General features: G+C 33.9%; 1 protein-coding gene and 1 long non-coding RNA gene across 7 annotated transcripts in view; one reads left to right on the forward strand and one right to left on the reverse strand.

The window, feature by feature from the left end:
• LOC120605349 (uncharacterized) overlaps positions 1-13,635 on the reverse strand; it is a 21,607-nt gene extending 7,972 nt beyond the window's left edge. The window contains exon 1 of the long non-coding RNA XR_005653615.1: positions 13,468-13,635. This is a non-coding gene — a long non-coding RNA (uncharacterized LOC120605349). The remainder of the gene's footprint in view (positions 1-13,467) is intronic.
• NALF1 (NALCN channel auxiliary factor 1) overlaps positions 1-18,497 on the forward strand; it is a 538,865-nt gene extending 520,368 nt beyond the window's left edge. The window contains exons 3-5 of one of the 6 annotated variants that reach the window (XR_005653614.1): positions 8,280-8,391; positions 14,619-14,664; positions 16,396-16,481. Coding sequence is in view for 4 of the 6 variants with exons in the window: in XM_039866302.1 (XP_039722236.1) it covers positions 16,396-16,685 (290 nt within the window). In the remaining 2 variants the exon portion in view is untranslated. Of the gene's footprint in view, positions 1-1,903; positions 2,174-8,279; positions 8,392-14,618; positions 14,665-16,395 lie in introns of those variants that run through there. The other 5 variants (XM_039866309.1, XM_039866306.1, XM_039866302.1 and 2 more) reach the window with 5 other exon arrangements.
• Positions 18,498-21,778: the final 3,281 nt, after the last annotated feature.

Consider the following 21,778-nt stretch of genomic DNA (forward strand, 5'->3'; position numbering starts at 1 on the left):
AGTATCAAACACTGCAAATGTCAAGTGGAGGGGACCCAAGGAGCCCAGCTTCTCAACACGTTGGTTTATATTATGTTGCCTCTGGGAGATGAAAACTTCAAAAACTCATTTTTATTATTCGTCACATTTTCTCAATTTAATAGGTCTTCCTACACACACACATTTAAATGTAATCAGTATGTTTAAACATAATCAGAAGATAGTAGATATCTAAACTATTGAAAGAATGACTGTTTTTGTCATTATAAGGAACAAATATTCTAGGTGTCTCAAATAGGAGTTGTAAGTGAGTGTTAAATCCTGTTATTTTTCAAAAAAAATAATAATAATAATTTGCTGGTATTGTATCTCCTTCACTTTAAACTCATTCTTTGACTAATTAGCAACCATTATCAGATTCCTTTGCATTGTGTTAAACTTCGAGTCTTGTTTCTTCAATGGCAGGTGTAAACCAATGACCCCAGAGGGCAATAATCAGGAAGAAAAACAGAAACAATTCAAAGTGCCTTGGATGAAATGAGTCATAATTATGCAACTCTACCTGTCCTTATAACTAAGGAATAAACAATTAATATGCTGCTGCCTGAGACATTCCCTTTGGCAGCTGACATGCCAGAATCTCACTCAGTGGAAAATATGTGTGACTATAAGATGTAACTTTATTTTTAATAGACATATGCATTCTAATGAGTGATATATTCTTCAAATGGACTTACACTCCATCTCCCAAACCCTTATCTGCCTGCCATTAATGTCACTGCTTCCAATGTTTTTGAAATTTCTTTTTAAAAATTGTTATTTTATTTTCATTTAAATATCCTACTTCAAATGTTGAAACTACTGGAAGTCAATTAAATTCTAATCTGACATATAAAAGTAGCTAATCATTTTATTTAACATTCTTTTTGTTAAATTTAATAATGACTCTAAAATACTGAGACTGATTATCTTATCTGCTCCACCAACTTTTCTAGAAAAGTTACTTTTCTTTAGAGTCAGTGTATCACCAACTTAAGTTTTGCATTTGTTTTGAGTAAAAACATTTTGATTACAATCACAACTGTTTTTGTTCACATTTAATATTTGAAAAACTGGTGCATCAAATTAGGAAGTGATTTTCCCTTAACTCATTGAAAAGAAAGCATATTTTTGAAGTCATGGTCTATTTATGAGGTGTTTACATGCCTTGAAGACATTAATGTGTGTCTATATGCATGAGTGTACACAGACATTGCGATAATTTTGCATGTATTCTGTGATTACACAGAAAGTCTGGTTTTCTCTTTAGAAAGAAAAGCAGGAAATGTTGTTCATACTCTAAATACAATGATGGATCAAAGCATTAGCAAAACTGTCTCTTCAATTACAACTCATGGTTTGAGATACTGCAGCCACAGAATTATTTACATAGTTTCCTGTTTTCAAGGAGATTTCCTTTACAGAGTCATAGTTACCAAGGATTTCCAAATTAAAAAAAGACTGGGATATATACTAAACAACGACACTGATTTACAATATGTGAGCCCCACTATACCATTTCACAGAGAAAAATAACAAAAATAAATAGAAATAGAACATAATACGTGATGTTCTTAACAAGGAACATACAATTTTCCTCATGTGGCTTCTAGAGCAATAATGCTGAGCTAGCTATCGCTCAACAGGAAGTCACAGAAAAATCCCATGAGAGGGATCCAAGTTTTTCACATCCTCCTGTAATGTAGATCCATATGACACACTTTAACAAATTTCTGTGAACTTTCGAATGCACTTCATGAAATTCCTTTAAACACTGTCCCCCTCTGTGAGAGTAATCCAACTGGAAAAGTGAAAGCATCTTATAATAATAATTGATTCATAGTGATGGAAGAGAAAGAGTTGAGATTTTTTATTCCTTTCTCAGGTAACTCTTATCAGCTCCACCTGGAGTCCCTGGTACTTGGTAACATCAGAATAGGAAGAAGGGTGAATCTTTTCATCCCACCAGTACCTCCTGCCTTGAACTCTGCATTGTTTTGATGCTTCGTACCAATGCAGACAGCTACACTCTAGTGTGCTAATGTCTCTTCCAGTCATCATATGGCTTTCCTCCACATCACCCTATAAAGTCTTCATGAAGGCAACCATCAAAGGATTTATTAGGGATGGGGTAGAGAATTAAATGATATATTTGGTGAGCATGTATTTTTTTTTTCTCCATTAACTGTTTCATTTTCTATTTTCTTAGAATAAATTTTCATAATTAAAAAAATCACTGTAAGCATTTTGGGGAAAATAATAACGTGAAATGTGATATTTAACAGCACTTGCTAGGTTTCTGTTTAGACTGCATTTCTCTGGCTGCAGACAGTCTTTGTTCTTGTGAAATTCTGGAAAACTTTAGGTCCCATTGTTGAGGACATTCTCTGCTTAGCTTCAAGTTATTTCAAATGCCCACTTTATCCCTCAGTTTAGCATATGGTCTTAATGAGAGAGTGATTTCTGTAGAACATCCCTGCTATTTTAATGGGGCCTTTGATTTTAATTTTAATTAGTATCATTTTTAGGTTTTATAGCAACCTATGTTCTATCTAATATATAGTTAGTCATCAACTCTGAATGGCCTTTATGCAGCCAGGTACTTATATGGCCTGTTCTTGAGAGTCTGTGTCACTTTTCTTGCTGATATGTCTACTTATATTTTATTATTAGGATAAATCGATGGGCTTTGTTATCTAATATATTCATTTTACTGAAACATTCTCTTACAATTCCAGCTATTAGCACATTATCCTTGGTTCTTTCCCTTCATTAAACAAATACTTCTTGCTTTTTTTGGAAATAAGCAACCTGATAGGTGTTTAGAGTGCCAGGATTGAGGGAATAAGTGATCCTTACTTTCAACAATATCAACTAGAAGAAAAGTAACATAATATTATTAATATTAGATCTAAGAGTGAGACTAGACTTTATTCTTCATACAGACCTTATATAACCGCCCTCACACCCCTAAAAAAATAATTATTCCTTTTAAAATGTATACCTTAATTACTTAATATTACCCCTGCTTAAAACAATACTCTATAAATATACAGACATTCATAAGTCTAATTCTTTTTGCAGATGGTCAATATGATTCGAAAATTCTTTTCTAGATTTTTTACTTGACCTCTAATTTTATATTGTCTTATCAGCCCAATTATAAAATCACCCTAGAAAATTAGCAAATTCACTAGGGATCACTTGTTTTATTATTTTTATCTTTTAAAAAAGTGGACACAATTTAGATATTGGTGCTGCTTTTGTATTTATGTAAGTTATTTCTAAATAAATCCTAAGCCATAGTCATGTGAAATTACTATGTAGAAAATATAAAATGAAGAGCTACTAAAGTTGAAACACTAATTTCAAAAACTATTTCCTTCTACACTAAGGATTTACATGATGGCAAAAAATAAATTGTCTTGATAATAACTAAAACCATTGCATTTGAGTATGAGTGTGACTTCTGGTTCAAGTTGGCAAGCCAAAGCCAAAATTTTACTTCCCATCTGTCTCTAAACCTTGTTGAAATTAAAGTAAAACTACAAAATGCATACATTCATAGAAGCAATGAAACCTATAAAATGGGACATTGTTAAAACAGAGACTTAAAAAGAAAAGAATTGTGTGGAAGAGAAAAGACAGATGTACCACTTTAGAATAAAGCCAGAACTGTGAGATCCTTCATGGTGGGCTATAGAAAAGACCACAGCAAAGGTGGGAACCATTCTTCTAGTAAAACCCTTTGATCCTCCTGATTTGTTTATAGGGAAATACAGAGAGAAGGAGAATAAACAGACCAGACATTCTCTGATAGATTAAAGACTACCACCATATATGTGAGCCAACTGGCCATCCCCATTTCTACATATGTAATGGAGGGGTCTACTTTCTAAATACATGGAATGAGCTACTGAGATGGATGTGAGGAAGCTTTCTTACTAATGACTTCTGCGAGTCATAGGAAAGGAGCTGTAATTTGTCTATTTCATCCCCATTCATTCACCTTAAGGAGAATTCTGCCTTGAAATTGAAGGTGACAAGAGATTAAAATGTTATATGTAAGGACCAAGATCCACTGAGTAGAAGCCTTTTGGAGAAAACAAAATAAAACCAAAAAGAATACAAAAATGGAAGTAGAAGAAAGGATTAATTATCAAAGCAATGCTCAAAGGAATTTCCCTGATGTAGAAGAAAATCATGGTTTCAGATTGAAGGGATCCAGCAAAAGAAGCTACAAAGAAGCTACAGGTAGACATGTCTTCTTGAAATTTTAGAGTACAGAAAATGTGTTGAGTACCTGAAGAGATTTCACAGAGGATAACAAATTCTCAACAAAATGAGAAGAATACTAACATCAGTATGGTAAGCAGGGTTTTGGCCCCCATCATGTCCCCTGATATTATGCCTGTGAGCATGCTACCATTACATGGGGGAAAAAAAAAAAAAGGACTTTGTGCATGGAATTAAGATTGCTAATCAGATGATCTTAAAATAGGTAGATTATCCTGGATTATCTAGGTGGACCCAATGTCATCACAGAACACAGAAGGGTTGGCCAAAAAGATAAGCAGAGGGAGATCAGAAAAATAGAAGGCACGAAAAATGGAAGGCATGGGTCTAGCAACCCACCGTTGTTACATTTTAAGATGAACAAAAGGGCCATGCTCCAGGAAATGCAGGTGGCCTCTTGAAGCTGAGAATCTCCAGTCAACAGTCGGCAAGACAACAGAGATCTCACCTTTACCACCACATGAAACTGAATCCTGTTACTATCCTTTATCAGCCTAGGTAATCAAGGCCAACACATTCATTTCAGACTCAGGGAACCCAAAGTAGAGAAACCAGTCAAACCAACCCAGACTTCTGACCAACAGAACTATGAGATAATAAAATAGGCGCCATTTTAAGCTGCTGTGTCTGTGACAATTTTTTTTTTTTTTTTTTTTACGGCAATCATAGAAAATGAATACAAATTTTTGGTACTAGAAGTGCAGTGCTGCTGTAACAAATGCCTAGAAATGTGGAAGTGGCTGTGGAACTGGGCAATGGGGGAAGATGGAATAATTTTGAGAAGCATGATAGAAAAAGTCCAGATTGCCTTGAATAGGATGTTAGGAGAATGTGGACAGGTGAATGCTCAGAAATAAGTGAGAAAGGTGTTTATGGAAATTTGAAACAAGATACATAGTATTAGAAAGCTTGGCAATATTGTGGCATGTAGTTATATGGAAAGCAGGGATAGAAAGTGTCAAAGTTGGCTCTATAGCTGAGGCGATTACCCAGCAGAGTGTTCATGGTATGACTCATTTTTTTTCTTGCTGCTTATTGTAAAATTCAAAAGGAGAAAGATAAATCAAGAGAACTGTTAAACATTAAGAATCCAAGGAAAATTTCGGCTTACCAAGATGGAAAAGATAAAAAATTCGCTATCAGGAAAGCATATTCTACAGAAAACAAAGCAAAACACTTAAGGGTATGGCTGTATAACCTTTCTAATACCTAAGAAAGTTTGAAAGGTCAGAGTATTAAGTTACAGACAAGGCTTCTGAGGAGATTAAAGACCCCTCAGTCATTTGAGCAGTAGCTAAAAATAGAGAATGGATTATCTAGGAAAGATCTGGAGAGGAGTTTCTTGTCTAATGGGGTAAATCCTTGTGACACAGACAAGATTCTCAGTTATTGAGAATTATATGTCAGCAAAAACACTGCCATCTTGGACTAAAAGGAATCAAGACAGATAAAATGAAGGAAGATTGTTGGACCCTCCAAATTCTCTGGCAGAAAACAAGCTAATGAAACTACTTAGCTGTACATATATATTAACTTTTAATGAAAAAGGAAGGATAAATTAGAGGGCAGAGTTCTGAGCCTAGAAGGTGGAGCTGAGACTCACAGAAGATATTTACCAGGCCCAGAAACCTAGTGGAGTTTGTAAAGCTGAATTATAAAATTAATTTAGACTCTAGGCCCCTTTTTCCATTCATTTCCTCCCTTTTTAAGCAGAGTATCCGCAACTATTAGCCCACACCTAACTCACCATTTTATGTTGGGTGCAGGTAACTTGCTTTCCAGTTTTACAGATGAAGAGAAACTTTATCCCAGGATGGATTATGCCCGGTCATATCCTTAGCTAATTTAGGTGATTTAGATAATGAGATTTGGGGATTTTGAACCTACGAGATTTAGGGGATATTTCTGTACTTTGAGTTGATGGTGTATTGGGTGGAGACTTTTGGAACCTTGAGATAGGTGAATGTGTTTTGCATGTGGCATGAATGTGATTCTTTGGGAATCAGAGAGTGGAGTACATAGACAGGATAATGTTCCCCTAAAAGATGCCCATGAGCTAATCCCCAGAACCTTTGAATGTATTACATAACAAAAGAGATTTTGCAGGTATGATTAAGATTATGGACCTTGAGATCAGGAGATTATTCTGGATTATCTAGGTGGGCCCAATCTAATCACATAGGCCCTGAAAAACACAGAAGGCAGAAAAGTCTGTCAGAAACACATAATATAAGAGGCAGGAAAGATATGGCAGGAGAGGTCAGGCTAGAAGAACGAGAAGACTTCCTGTGCCATTGCTGGCTTTGAAGATGTAGAAAGGGACCATGAGCCAAAGAGGGGACCATCAACCTCTAGAAGCTGAGAATAACCCTGGCTAACAGTATGCAAGGAACTCAGGACCTTAGTCTTGCAAGCACAAAGAACCAAATTCTGCCAAAAAACAATGAACTTAGAAGTGGATACTCCTCTAAGGGTTATAGGAAGAAATTCAGCCCTGACATCTTGATTTTGGCCCTGTGATCACAGAGCAGAAAAACCAGTCGACCATCTTAGATACTGACCTACAGAACTGTGAGTAAATAGTTGAGTATTGTTTTAAGCTGCTAAATTTGTGATAATTTTTTACCTCAGTAGGAAACAAATACAATCAGAATTTCGCCCACACCACCAGACACTAGGACACAATGAAGTAATATTGTCAGTTATTAGAATTAAAAGATTGTGAATGTAGGATGCTATACTCAAGCAAAATATCTTCTATATATAGAATAAAATTTATTTAATTTAAATATGTACACTCTTGAAAGTTACCTTCCACATATCCCATCTGAAAAATTATTTAAAGTTTTACTATAGTAGAACAAAAAAATCATCAAGAAAGAGGGTAATATAGAATCTCAATGTTGGCAATATATTAATGATAAATCATAAGATAATATCGATGCAACAAAAATAACCTGTTCATATTACAACATTGTAACTGGTATGATTAAGAAACTAGATAAGTTAGTGATATAGGGATGAAGGTATATTTTTTCTGATTACATGAAAATTAAAACAACTTCAGAAAAATGTACAAGGGAATCACAACTCAAATATATAGATAAATAAAATTTTCATAAATTTTATGAATTGATAAAGTATAAAAAGTGATCATCTATTTTGCCCAATATTTAAAATACTTTGATTAATATTACCATAATTAGATTAAGTGAACTCTAAAAATTTTATTTTTACTTTCCATTTTCAAATTTAACAGATAGAACAAAAACACATAGGAAAATGTAATGAGTTTTAGAACAACAGCAATGTCTAGCCAAATCTGGGGATTAATGGGGTAAGAGAAAACTACAATGACATGAAATTACTGCACTCTCTCAGTTGTAAATAATTAGCTGTGATCTAAAATCACTTATTAAGAAATAGATGCATGAATATATTTAGAGTTATAAAGGTAATCACTCCCAACATAAAAACAAACAACAAAAGACAAAACTAAAACCCATCAAAAGCTCATAGTAGATTATGTATCCCCTAATGACCTCAATTTAAACTTGATTAAGTCTTTAGGACCATTTTCAATTAAGGTCACCTTGTGAGGTACGAGGACTTAGATCTCTAACATATCTTGTTTGGGGGACTTGATTCAACCTTCAAATCACAAAAAAATGAAATATAAAACCTAGCAAAATGTACTTTATGTAAAAGAAGGAAGACAGGGTTTGAGAGGCAGAATGCTAGCATATTTTTGAGAAGAGTTACTACAAGGGTAATTAATTAGCTAGCACTGCTCTCAGTGAAATTCAAGGACATTTAGACCCTTTAAAATAAGGGAAGAAGAGTGAAAAGGTAATTTGGTTGGAAAGCAAGAAAACAACAATGAATTTAGATTTTTAAAAAATTATTGCAGAGCGACAAATTAAAAATCGTAAATTAGTTATTCATATATAGTATCAACCACGCAGAGGTTGGAAAAAGCAAAGTGGAGGATCAGCTTGAAGAATGCAGACATGAAGTCCAAGGTGGAGATCAAGAATATAAAAATGATGTGACAACTTGAAAACATATAAAACTCAGGTAAGAAACAATAAAAGAAATAATAGGAAATATCTTTCCTAAGTATACAAACACTCTTATTGGCAGATTAAGATGGTTGTCCCCATTCTGGCAAAATTAAGGAAATTGAATCAAATTGCAAACATTCTCGAATTTTGAGAATGGAGGAACTATTCTACAAGCTCCAAGGGGGAAAACATCATATTTGACCAAGAAGAAAAACACTGAGGTCACAGCTTTTCTTTCAAAGAGAAACACATGCAGCTGTATTTATTATGTGGGAATCTCTCTTCGGTGTGGCAGTTGGATGAAAAAAACAAGTGAGGTAAATTTGCTTCCCCAGAAGTGTGTTATTGGAACCTAGCAATTCTAACTGAGAGAGTAAAAGGATGAAGTCCTGTATGCCCACATACATGAAAAATCAGCAAAAATTTGCTTGTGGGTTGTGGGGTGGGAGAGTGGGGGGTGGAGGATGGAGGTGTGCAGCAAGAAACAGAGATTAATTATAATGCTATATTTCTGGTAGAGAACATACGTAATTTTGATGGCCACACTATTCCATAATCTTGTTCATGTTGTCGGCATGCTCTTGGTCTTTTATTTCATGAAATAGGCTTGAATTTTTCCAATATTCCTTCTACCACCTTTTGTTTTTGCTTTTTCACATAACTTAGCCCCAGACGGTTTCTGTCAATTGTAACCAAATAATCTCTGAATGAGATTGATATAGAGCAATATCCAAATATTTTTAATAATTACTGGAAAGGAAAACATAAAATGTTAGTAATTTGACAATAAATACACATGTAACATCTGATTATAGCCAAAAAAGGATGCGGGTAAGGAGTGAAGGAAGTAAAATTTTGTTAATTTCCTTATGAATTAGACAACTATCAGTTCAAATGTGTGTGATTTTTTTCAAAGATAAGTTTTAGGAGAATTAATAATAGCATACATTTAACAAATTATGAAAAAATATGCATTTCAATATGCTCACAAATGATAAAAAACAAATGATAAAAAACAAAAGGAATGTTAAATAAACATTTTTATACGTTTGGAAATGCTATTATCTGATGAAAACAAGACTAAGCACTACAGATCTGAAATAAATGTAAATGAATTAAACTCTCTTTTTCAATCATTGTGAAACTCTTAGCTGTAGAACACAGTACAGACAAAAGTATAAAATAAAGATAACAAGAAAAATTTAATATAATAGAGAAATATATCAGACAAATATGCTAGTATGTATAGAGATTACAACAGTACCAAACAAAAAATATTCAAAACCACAACTGGAACAAAAACAACAACAAAACATCACCAAAAACAAAATACAACAAAAAATAATACTTTATAAAAATAATGTCATATTTTCTTGATTAATAGTAAATGTCTAGTGAAAAATGTGAAGATTTATGAATTTTCTGTATCTACTGACATAATAGCCAAACGTATAAAGCAAAATTATTAGAAACAGTTGTAGAAACACATTTCTCAGTTATAGAGATTCTGAATAGGCAAAATTATAAATATAGACACTAGGTATTGTTAGCTAATGTTAACATTTGCAAATGCTACATATGTATGTGTATATATATATATAATGTTATATTTATACAAAGAAAACAATTAGGGAAAATTCACTTTTTAAGTCACATTCTTAAACTTAATGTAAATAAAACAACATTAGTAACAAAGTGTTTTCTAAAGTATATCAAACAATTGAAATTAAAAGAAAATAAAGCAACAAAACACTTTTAAGACATTTCGATATAAAAGGAAATATAAATTGCAGTTACAAAAAGTGTAAAATTATTGTATGTGAAAGCATAAAAGAATTAGACAAAGCTATTCTCAGATAGAAATTTAGAGCAATAAATGTTTTACCTATTAAAGAAGAAACAAATTTGAATGAGTAAAGTGCCACTCAATTCAACATATTTAGAAAATTTTTAAAAAATTAAACAAAAGATGAATTTAAAAAAAAATTAAACAAAAGGATTACCATAAATGAAGAAATCAGTACATGAACAAACAAAACAAGCATTGATATGTTCAAGAGCTGTAGCTTAGATAATGAAAATAAAAGTGAAAAAAAAAAAATCTTACAAGTCTGATCCAGGATTAAAAAAAGAAATAAAATAGAAATAAAATGTTAACGAGGAAGATGATGTAGAAAATTGTTTTAAAATGAGACAATATTATGTATAACTACATTAATAAATATAAAATTCTCAATAAAACAAGTTATTTTTAGAGAAATATAAATGCTTGAAATTGACACAAAACAACCTTGACAGATTAATAGCTGTGAAAGAAACTAAAATTATAAAAATTACTTAAAAGAAATTATATCCAGAAAGTTTTATAAATTACTAGCCATGTAAACTGTTCTAGAGTTTCCAAAACTCTATAATTATATATATGTGTGTATACATATTTATATATATTATATATACATATACATATCCATTTTATATATGTATAATCTTACTCGATAATATTCATGCAAAATATAAAATAAATACTATCAAATCAAATATAGAATAACAATGTAAAGTACAATCTCACATACTAAACATAATGTTATATTTAAAATCCAAATATTATATGCACATAGTGTGTATATTAGTCTGTATTAATAAAAAAAAAAGGGAACACAAACTCCAGCAGTTTTTTTTTCTTTTCTCACTCTAATAAATTCAGATTTGAAGTGATTTTCCTCCTTTATACTTAACCATTTTCTAAACTTTTGCATTCAGAAAAATATATTAAAGTTTATTACTAGTTGAAATAATTGAAAAATGAGTCATATATTCTTGGACTTAAAGATTTTAAAAGGTAAATTGTTGAAATAATGAAGAATTATATTTAAATAATATTGTGTGTTTATTCTAAGGATTTCCTGAGAATATTTGACTTTCCTGTACTTAAAGAATATTTATAATGACCATACTGGAATAATTGTGTTGAGCGGTGAAAAATAAGGTGTTTCTGTGAGTGGGTGAGGCTAATTGAAAACAGAAAAAGAATTTAAATTAGATGTTTTTCAAAGCCTTTCCTAACTTATAATAGGAACAATTAATATTATGTGAGATTTTACTATCTGCCAGACACTGTTCTAAACAGTTTGTGTGTATTATTTAATCCTCGAAAAACTCCATGAGGTTAGTACTATAAAATGGAATATTAATTGCTATGATTATTATTATTCAGTGTTAAATGGCAGGTAATGATTCATTGGCTATTGTAAATAGGACATTTTGTAAGCAAAACCTATCAGAACAATATTTCATTAACTGAAAATTTGTTTTTTCCTTTCCTAACCCTAATCACTTATATATTTGTGCAATATTTGTGCAATAAGATTATTGTTTAAGAAATTATTTATTTTCATTTGGAAATTTGTTCTTTTAGTGCCCTTGAATGATGAGGAATAGTTAGCTTCTATGGGTAGCCTTCCCCAGGAAGCATGTCTGTGTGCAAATGGTTTACTGTCCAGCTTTTGCTCTCCTGGACAGCTATTGGACATTTTCTGATTAACCTAAAGGAAAGAATTTGATTATTGGAGGGGCCGAGAAACCTTGGGTAAGGCTGCTCTCAGAGGGCAAGGCTGCTCTCAGAGGGCAAGGCTGCTCTCAGAGGGTAAGGCTGCTCTCTTCTGGGTAGACACTGAGGCAGGATACTTATAGGCAGCATTCCCAGCTGGAAGGACAAGTGTCCGTGTCCTGGAGTGGGGGAGTTTCTGGGTGACAAACCCCATCGTCTACCACATAAGGCAAGAAACATTGAACTTACGAGGCTATATATCCTTGTTTATTCAGACATCTGTCAGAGTTCAAGAAAGAGCAGAATGATGTAAAGAAAAGAGCAGTAACATTTTCTAGGCAAACTGAAAAGAGCGTTTTTAGGCATAAATTCTAAAGGATATAAGAAAGGATAGGAGACAATAACCAAATACCTCTTAGAAAGTAGAAGGAAAGTTGATGCATGCCAAGGGTTTGCTGGTTAGAAGCAGCAGAGAGGAAACCAAGAATCAACCAGATTTGCATCTGAGACTTTCTCAAGACACAGGAATTGACAACATAAGATACTTGGAGGAGGAGACAAGAAAAGAATTGGATTACAAATCTGTTTACGAAGCAGGTTGCTCTCCATAGCCCATGCCTTCTTCCCCAACCTAGCAATTTCCCCATTCTCACCCCAGAGAAAAGACTTGCAGTATTTGTCTGTAGGAGGGAATCTTTTTTTCTTTTTTTTTGGAGATGGTTGGAGAAGGTGGTTGGATTGGGTGACACCAGGAGAAGTTAGGCAGGGGGACCAAAACGGGGATTAAGTGAATTCATACACACTGAAGGTTGAGACTCCCACCTCCCCAATCCCAGCACCTTCTCTCATTTAGTTCTCAAAAAATTGGCTGTCCAGCTTTTGCTCTCCTGGACAGCTATTGGACATTTTCTGATTAACCTAAAGGAAAGAATTTGAAAGGTTTCTCTACCTAAATAGTTCAGGTAGGTCATCCTCCAGTGCAACTCATAGCCCATAATCCTTCATAGCTGCCTAGATTCCAATACTTTTTAATGTGAGCAGACAATCAAGAATGTACAGGTTTCCATGTAAAAAATAAGAGAGAAACAAAGAAGAAAAAGCGACTTGGAGAAAACAGAGCCCATGCAGGGAGGAAATAAAACATTACAAATAAAAGTACTGCGAATATCTGAGAGCAATTAAAGAATATGTTGCAACTATGAAACGAGAACAGTCACTTCAAAAAAAAAAAAAACAGTACATAAAAGAGCTTTTGGAAATTAAAATGTGGGGAAAAAAAAGGAAACAAAAAATTATTACATGCTAAAGCCCACCAAATCCTCCAGAAAGCGTGTACTAAAGAGATTAAATGACATAAAATTGGAGAAATGAGATAAGAAAATTAAAGGACAGGCCTCAGAGGTCCAACAACAAATATGGGACTGATGCCCAAATAAATTTGAAGAATAAGAACTGCTAAACCAGGATTCCACACTCAGCCAAACAATGAAATATGCAGTAAAATAAACACATTTTTAGGCATACAGCATCTCAGAAACTTACTGCCATGAGCTTTTCCTTATGAAGATACTAGATGTCATGGTACACAAACATGAGAAAGCAGGCCCAGGATACAAGAGATAGGAAATCCGCAGAAGAGCGGCAGTAAGGATCCCCAAGAGGATGGATCGTTTGGGTTTTCAGGCTGGTAGCTATGCACCAGGCGTAAAAGCAACCATTCCAGATGGTAAAAAGCTCCATGTGACATTTCTTCCAGGAAGATAAAACTGATAGAATATCTGACTCAATTGAAACAATTGGCATAGTATTTGGGATTGAATTAGTAAGTACATAGAAAAGTATAAGATAATTATTAACTCTAGGAAGAACAGAGTAGTTTAAGAATGGTAATCCAAAGGTATTACTTGGCTGAGTTAAGAATTGTTTTTTACAGGATTCTAATAAAGCAAACACTGAATATCGAACTGACTACCATGGCGGAATGTGGGGTGGGGTGGGGAGAGGATCATATGATCTGGAGGAATGAGGAGAATGAGTGTTTTACCCTCACATGTCCTAGTGGGAAGTCTATAGCTAATGATACAAAATGAAAAATCAAGAAAAGCACAAAACAGATTATTTACAAAAATGAAGCTAAACACAGAAACAGCTAAGAGAGGTGCAATTATTTGCATCTAAAAAGGAAGAATTCGGGGTGGGGGAGGCAGTAGAATTTTTTTTCTTTTTTGTAAACTATCTTGTGGAATATGTGCTTGTTAATATGTATGCATGCATAACTCTGAATACAAACTCTTATTAAAAAAGATGGGCAGAGAAAATAGAAAGAGTATTAATTTTGTCAGTGAAAAAAAATACATATATTGGCCTTATCCTTTCTGAAATGACTTTAGTTACATATCAGCAAGCTAGCTTCTCAGCAATCTTGGGAGAGCTTCTTATTTGGATGACATCGTTAAACATATTCTGACTATTAACATTCTGAAATGTTTACCTAAATGGTCTTTAGATTTCTATTCATATAATATTAACTATAAACTTTCATCTTTGTACAATATAATTTTGGAAAACTCATACTTCAGTAAATGATTAGTCTACCAGTGAGGTATCTTATTTGATAAAAGAAAATATCATACAATAAAATTGTCACAGCTGCAGACCTCATTAATTCAGTTTTTTTTCCATATTCTATCTAGGCGAAGGTGAAGTTTACCTTTGAATGCCTAAGAAGAAATGAATATTGTAAGCATCATTATAAGGATATCTTGGTCATTTCTTTAAAAGAAACTGAAGATTGCAGCGTATATTATTTAATAGATTTTTAATTAAATAATATATTGAGTTTATTCCTGTAATAAATGCTCATAAAGAATCTGTTTTGTTCGGGTACTCTGCTACATATTGGGCATGCAAAGCTGAAAATAATAAAGTTAGTTTTTGCTTTTAAGTTGACAGATGAGTAAAGAAATTTACATGGAAATGGGCAATTGTTATTAAAAGGAAAAAGTAATTGCTCTATTGAAGTTACATGAAATGCACCAGCAGCCCAGGCATGTGAGTATAGGCTGCACACAGGGAATTTCCTGTGAGTTGAACTTGAAGGATAAAGGAGAGAAGTATATGAGTTGCTGGAGAATATTCCAAGAAAGAAAAGCAGCTTAGGCAGTGGTAGAGATGTGGGTCAAAGTATCACATGTCATGAGAAAAGCCAGTAGTTCAAGATGGCTGGAGCATTGAACAATGAGTCTGGAAAGAGAGGAAAAGATATTTTAGAATTTATTATTTAGGTGGAGGCATGAGGCACTATTAATAACTATTATTATTAACAGTAGCCAAATTTTTAAGTTATATTTTTGTGCGAGGCACCGAGCCAAGCACTTTACATACAAAATCTAATTTAATGCTTACAACTACTCTACCCTTATTTTTCAATTTTTCAAGCTTGAGTATGACATAATAAAATTATGTAGAAACTTCATTTTAATGCTTGTGAGAAAATGTTTCAGTCCAGTGGAAAAAAAAATAAGATACAAAATGGCTTATGCAATTACATAAAAACATTATATGTAATAGAGCAAGAAACAAGGATGGAAAGATAACAGCCGTTGTTTTATTCTTTTTGCCACTTTGAAAGTTTCCAAAATATTCATTTATCGATTTTAAAATAAAAACAATGTATATTGTTCAGAGGAGGGAATGAAAAAAAAGAGAGTAAGAGGGAGCGAACAAGGGAGTGACATAGATATTTACTGAAAGGCACTGCTGAAGGATAGATAGACTGGAAGGGCAGAAGACCAAGAACAAAGAGACTCCTCCTGCAGTGATCCAGGTGAAATATACTAGGCACATTTACTATATTATTTATCTCATTTAAACCACAAATGGTCTCATTATGCAGTCATCGATAGAATGGAAGAACGAGAGAAATATTTAGAAAATAAGAGGAAATGGTCACCCATTGGATGTGTAAATGGTTATGCCCATTCGCCATGAGATTTGGGAGAAGTGATTAGCAAGCATGGTTCCTATAAATGTGCTATTTTGATTTTGATTGGCTGATTACTTCACTTAGCATAACAAGTTGATGTTACCTTATACATTGCATTAATCAATCACATTCTTGTTAAAGAAAAAGGATGGTTGCATGTCCTTAGTCACCAAGTCGATCCAGAGCCTGAGGTTCTGATTTTGACTTAATGATCTCTTTTATTCTATACTCACCACAACCCAGAACTTTCATGGTATGACCAGCAGGAATATAAAAAGAACACAGTGAGGACCTTAAAAGTACTGGTCTGAGGGCATGGTTGACTATTACCTGGACTGCACTGACTTTCCTTTCCTTTACAAAATGTTGACTTGCTTGTAAGATTTTTGTGGATCAGAACGTTAAAGTAACAGCTTCGCTCTACTATGAGCTCCTTCCTCCAGGTCTTCCTTTCCTTTTAACTGTCCACTTTCTTCATCCTGCAGGGCTCTCCGAGACCTTTCTAACCAATGATGAACCAGAATGCTGTGATGTCAGGAGACAGGAGCAATCAAACAACCCATCCAGAGGGACGGTGGAAAAAAGCGGATCCTGTCACAGGACGTCGCTCACAGTTTCATCAGCAACAAGACTGTGCAACAGCAGACTCAAACTGTGTGTTCTCGTACTGATTCTCCTACATACAGTTCTCACAGCCTCGGCCGCACAGAACGCCACGGCGCTGGGCTTTGGAGGCATCAACACGCTGGAGGAAAGCTCGACCAATGAGGAATAACAGCAGAAGGACAAAGCGTCACGAGAGCAGCATTCAGCCCACCATGAAAACGCAACTGCTGTCAGATGTAACAGAGACTGGGTGCTTTTACCCTCCAATCACTTCTTGCAAGGCCTTTAGGGTAACATTTAAAAAGATGGGCCTGAATCCAAACAAGGACACAGACACAGCTTTTTATTGACTAAAAGGCTGTAAAGTGACTTCGATTTCTCACACCATTTTATACACTGTGTTTTAATGTTTGGAGGTTTTATTTGCTTTGGTTTTGATTTGGGTTGATTTGTTTGTTTATTTTTTGCACTTGTTAATACAGGATTTATTTTGGGGGATGGTTTCTCAGAGGTAAACTAAGTCTTTTCACTGTCTTTCTCTCTCTATATATATATATTTCTAGTCATTGTGTGTGTTCATCAGATAGTTCTGTCTCTATGTCCTGTCAGTTTCTATTAGAGGAATGATTGCTATGACCTCATGGTATAGCAAAAAACAACAATAAAAAAATCATAAAAAAGAAAAAAAGACAAAAAAAAGTAAACAACAAAAAATAAAAATAAAAAATTCCCTAACTCTCCCTCCTAAGGAACGCCTTTTCCTGCCTTTCCTCCCCTTGCCCTCTCCTCTCCCCTAAGCAGACAACATCCGCTTGCTTCTGTCTGTATGGCCACAGCGAACGGGCGTCCAAGCTCTGGTGGGCCTCTGAGTCGCTGTTGCACAAACCCGCAACAGAGCAGACAAAGGGGTTCTTTTTTAGCTGAACAAACAATTGTTCCCCATAATAGGTGGAATCAGACAGTTAACACATTTTTATGTTGAAAACAAATAAAAACAAAACTACTATGAATTATGTTGCACCAGCTCCCATTCCCTAAGGCCCAGGCCTTCTTCGCTGGTTGGGTGGCTCCAAGTTGCCTCCTACGATCAGGATGTGAAGAGGCAGGAAGTCCTTCCTTGACGGTGGGCTTTCATTGAGATGTCAGTTCTGTTGCAGTAACATACGAGCCCATTTTGGCCCTTGTGATGGGAACAAAGAGATGACACAAATCTGAACTTCTTTGTCCTCCTTTATTGTTGTGAAGGAGATAGTAGAGATGCTCAAACACCTACAGTATACAGAATATACACAGTTTTACTCCAGTATTCCCCATCATACATTTTGATTATTCCAGATATAAAATGTATGCAATTCTGCATTATCGCAAAAGATTAAAAAAAAATAGATTAGCCATTTTCAAGTGCAAAAACTTTATCATTCTAACATGCTGTAGATAGTTGAAAAAAAAGAGGAGAAATCTGGTTGCTCTGTTTGTATTTTTTTCTTTTTGTGGGAACATTTCACCCGCTGAGTGTCTATGAATTTGCTTTCTAAAAAAAGGCTTTTATGAGTTTACAGTAGAATCAGTGGAAGGAAGAGTTAATAAGGGCTGTTTTTAAAAAAAAACAAACAAACAAAACAGATAATTAAAAAAAAAAAAAAACACTTTACATTCCTTCCTATTCTCTAACTACACTCGGGAAGTGCACTTCAGATATGTTTGCTGTGTAGCTGGGAGATGAAGGAAAACCATGGAAAAGGTCCTCTTAGCGAACAAATTTAGTTATTAACTTTATAGCTATGAAATTCCCCCAGGCATTTGTTTTCGTTCAAACAAACTTTAATCTCTGCATTATACTTAACCCTGCGACATGCGTACAGTATGCATATTTTGTTTTGAATAAAAAATGTTTTGTTCCAGTCTGTTAAGAATATTCAAAAATAATAAAGGTATTGCTTAATAAAATTGCTAGAATTGTTTAGCAGTACATGCACAAATATTTTACTAGATTCTTTGTTTTAACAGTGTTTTGTTGAGACTGAAAATCCTAAACTAGTTAGTCTCATAATGCTAAAAAAAAAAAAAAAATCCACCAAAAACGCAAAATTCTCCAGTTTTTGTTCCTTTAAAAAATATTTTTTTTCATGTAAATGCAAACAAATGCACCATGAACATACACTTATACACAGAGATATAAAGGAGCTTTAATTTACAGAAATATGGTGCTATTTCTGGGGACACAAGTGGGTGAGGACTGGCGGGGGTGGCACTGAATTATTGTAAGTGATAAACACTTGTAGAAATGAACATTTAAAAGCCCTAACTAGTGGTGGAATGTAGATTTCAGTGGACTTGAGGGGATGAGAAAAGTAAAGGGGCAATGAGATGAGGGGACAGTCGATGACTTATGAAGAAGAACTTACTAGGCAAGCTCTTCTGCAACTGACCTCATAACAACTTTAAGTCATATGGCCAGAAATAACTTTATGAACTTTATCTACCCTGCTGCTCAAAGGCCACTCCACAGTTTGTTTATTCAATGTTCTTTATGCTTCTGTTTGTGCCAGAGCCATTTTCATTCTTTCAGGGAAATGACACATCAATACAGATGCAAGTGCCGCCCATTCTTATGACAAGACAGTGGGCAAGCAATGAAAAATAGTATTCCTTAACAAAGAGGGGTTTATTTTCTCTTAATATCTCTTGAAACTGGTTAAAATCCTTTTCCAATATAAGGGGATTGGAAGTTTCTGCTTGACCTTGTTTAGCTTTACTTTGGGGAGGATAGTAGCCGAAAGAGAAAAAACAATAACCACCATTACTTTACATGAATGAGAGTAATGTCCAAAAGACCATTTCAAGAGCTGAGAGGAACAATGCAGTATTAATTGTAAATATAAAACTATAACTTAGGTGAGGAAGAGATGGTAGGGAGAGGAGAGGAATGAGTTCTTTCTCTCAGACAAGTCAGCCAGCACTGGAATAGTCTGTAATTCTGGGAGGATTTTTTTCTTGCCATATAAGATTTATTATTTTTATGTGAGAATAGCCTTTGTGCCTAGCATTTATTATCAAAAATATGTAACCACTTACTTATGTTTCCGCTGACACAGTGAACTAAAGCAGCTTTTCCTTGGGTAAGTGAACGGATCCAAATAAGACAATGACTCCTTTACAAAGTCAAGGAACAGCCACTGTAGATGCAAATCTCATGACTCTCACTGATCATTTGTAGCCGTTTTTTTTTTGCTTGATAACATGCTTGAAGTTATACAGATATTAATTCTGACCAAAAAAAATTAACACCGTGCCCCTTTGTAATCATCTTGTTCCATATTTCCCACAGCAGATAACCATTGCATGCTGGATAATGAATTACTATATTAAAATAATGATTTTTGAAAGCAAGTTAAAAACCAAGAAAAAATATTTTTTCGCAAATGTATGGAACAGGTTTCCCCATGTTTATTATTGTATTTTTTTTTTTTTTTACAATAGAGACATTCCAGTATGTGGAATATATTGATACTGCAAAACCAAATGTCAAATAACATAAGTGGAATTACAGTTGGCCCTCTGTATCATGAGTTTCACATCACAGATTCATATATCATATATAAACATATTACATGTAGCTTATCAGTAAAACTGTAATGACAAAATTATTCAAGACATAACACACACATAACATTATGATGAATGATTTCTATTTTTTGCTAAAATTTGAGCAGCATGCTCATTTAAAAACTATACCTTTGATGTGAAAAACAGACTCTCACACTCTCCATTAATAAAGGAATAACAACATTGAAATAAACAGAATCTTGTCCATCTTCCAAGTATTGATGGTATATAGAAAAAAATAAAAATGGCATGAAGACTGTGGGTGATGGTGAATAACAAGCCTTTTAGTGAGAAGAAGGAAAAAAACTGAGTGGTGCTTAAAGCAATATCTCCATGACATTTATAAGAACGATAAAACTGCTTCGAATTCTAGAAATTCCCTAAATAATAGTAAAATGTATAGATAAACCTCTTTGCCTTGGAATAAAACTTAAGGCATGAAGCAAAATATGAAGTATGTTCTTTACTCTTAGATACTTCAGGGTTATGTTCACCTGACACAAGGCATTCAGATTAAAGTTAAAATTGATAAATCTCCTGGCTGTTTTATGCAAGGCCACCTAGGTAGGTAGTGCAAAGGTGAAGCTCAAACCACATCTGATTGCAAATTGCAAACACTGGCTCTGGAGCACAGATGGGATCCTTAGGTCTCAAACATACCCTAGGAATAGAATTTATTTTCTCCAAATTCTCAGATACTTATCACTAACTTTTACATTAAAAAAAATAAAATAAAATTATAAAAGGAGCTATCTCATGTCTTAGGACACTTTTGCACACATTTAAATATAAAGGTTTCAGTGTTTTGCTGAACTTCTTTCTATTTTATGTCAATTTATTTTTTTATTCTCTGCTGTATCTATATATGCCATGAAAAAATGGAGAAGCACAGGTAAAGTAATCATTTCTGCCAGTATTATCAACCTGTTAAGAAGACCAGTGGACCACTGCTACAGACTGAAGGCAACTTGAAGGACTTGGAATAGTCATGCTGCCATCTTGGCTCACAAGCTCACCATCTACCTTCATAATGACTCTAGATAAACTATGTGTTGAGTTAGTGATATAATCATGGCTATTGCTAAGGCACTTGCCAAAGATTTCAGTATTTAGAAACACCAGAAATCATATTGCTATTTTTCTCTTCTCCTTAATCTAAAGTATATGCAAATGTTACCAGTAAATGAAATCTAATAGGAGCAAAGTTAGTTTCTAAACCTTTAAATAGTTATTTGGTTTTGATGAAAATCTTGGTGAAATATTTGCTACAGCTCTACACAAAAGTCAAGTTGAGCCAAAGAGTTTTGATTTAATGCAATTTTTTCTAAAATGTGATACACTAAAATAAGTTTTTGAATATGCAAAACATACAGCATGATGAATAAATAAAATATATGTAAATGTTCTCAGATATTTTTATCATAATTAGAGTCTAAAGTTTGGTAGTTTTCTTTTTATTGCAGATTTTCTTTCCCCATAAGACAACATACCTTTTTATTTAATTCATGTGGTTTTTCAGAAGCAGTCTTTTTATAGCTTTCTAGATCTCTTCAAATTTCATGTGGAACTTTGCAGAGTCACACTTACATTCAGTAAAACACTTGAAATTAAAATCTCTTGACTCATCTTTAAGTCCAATGTGTATCAAACAAAAAA

The sequence above is a fragment of the Pteropus medius genome, unplaced genomic scaffold (genome assembly GCF_902729225.1).
Source record: "Pteropus medius unplaced genomic scaffold, Ma_sr-lr_union100, whole genome shotgun sequence".
Lineage (NCBI taxonomy): Eukaryota > Metazoa > Chordata > Mammalia > Chiroptera > Pteropodidae > Pteropus > Pteropus medius.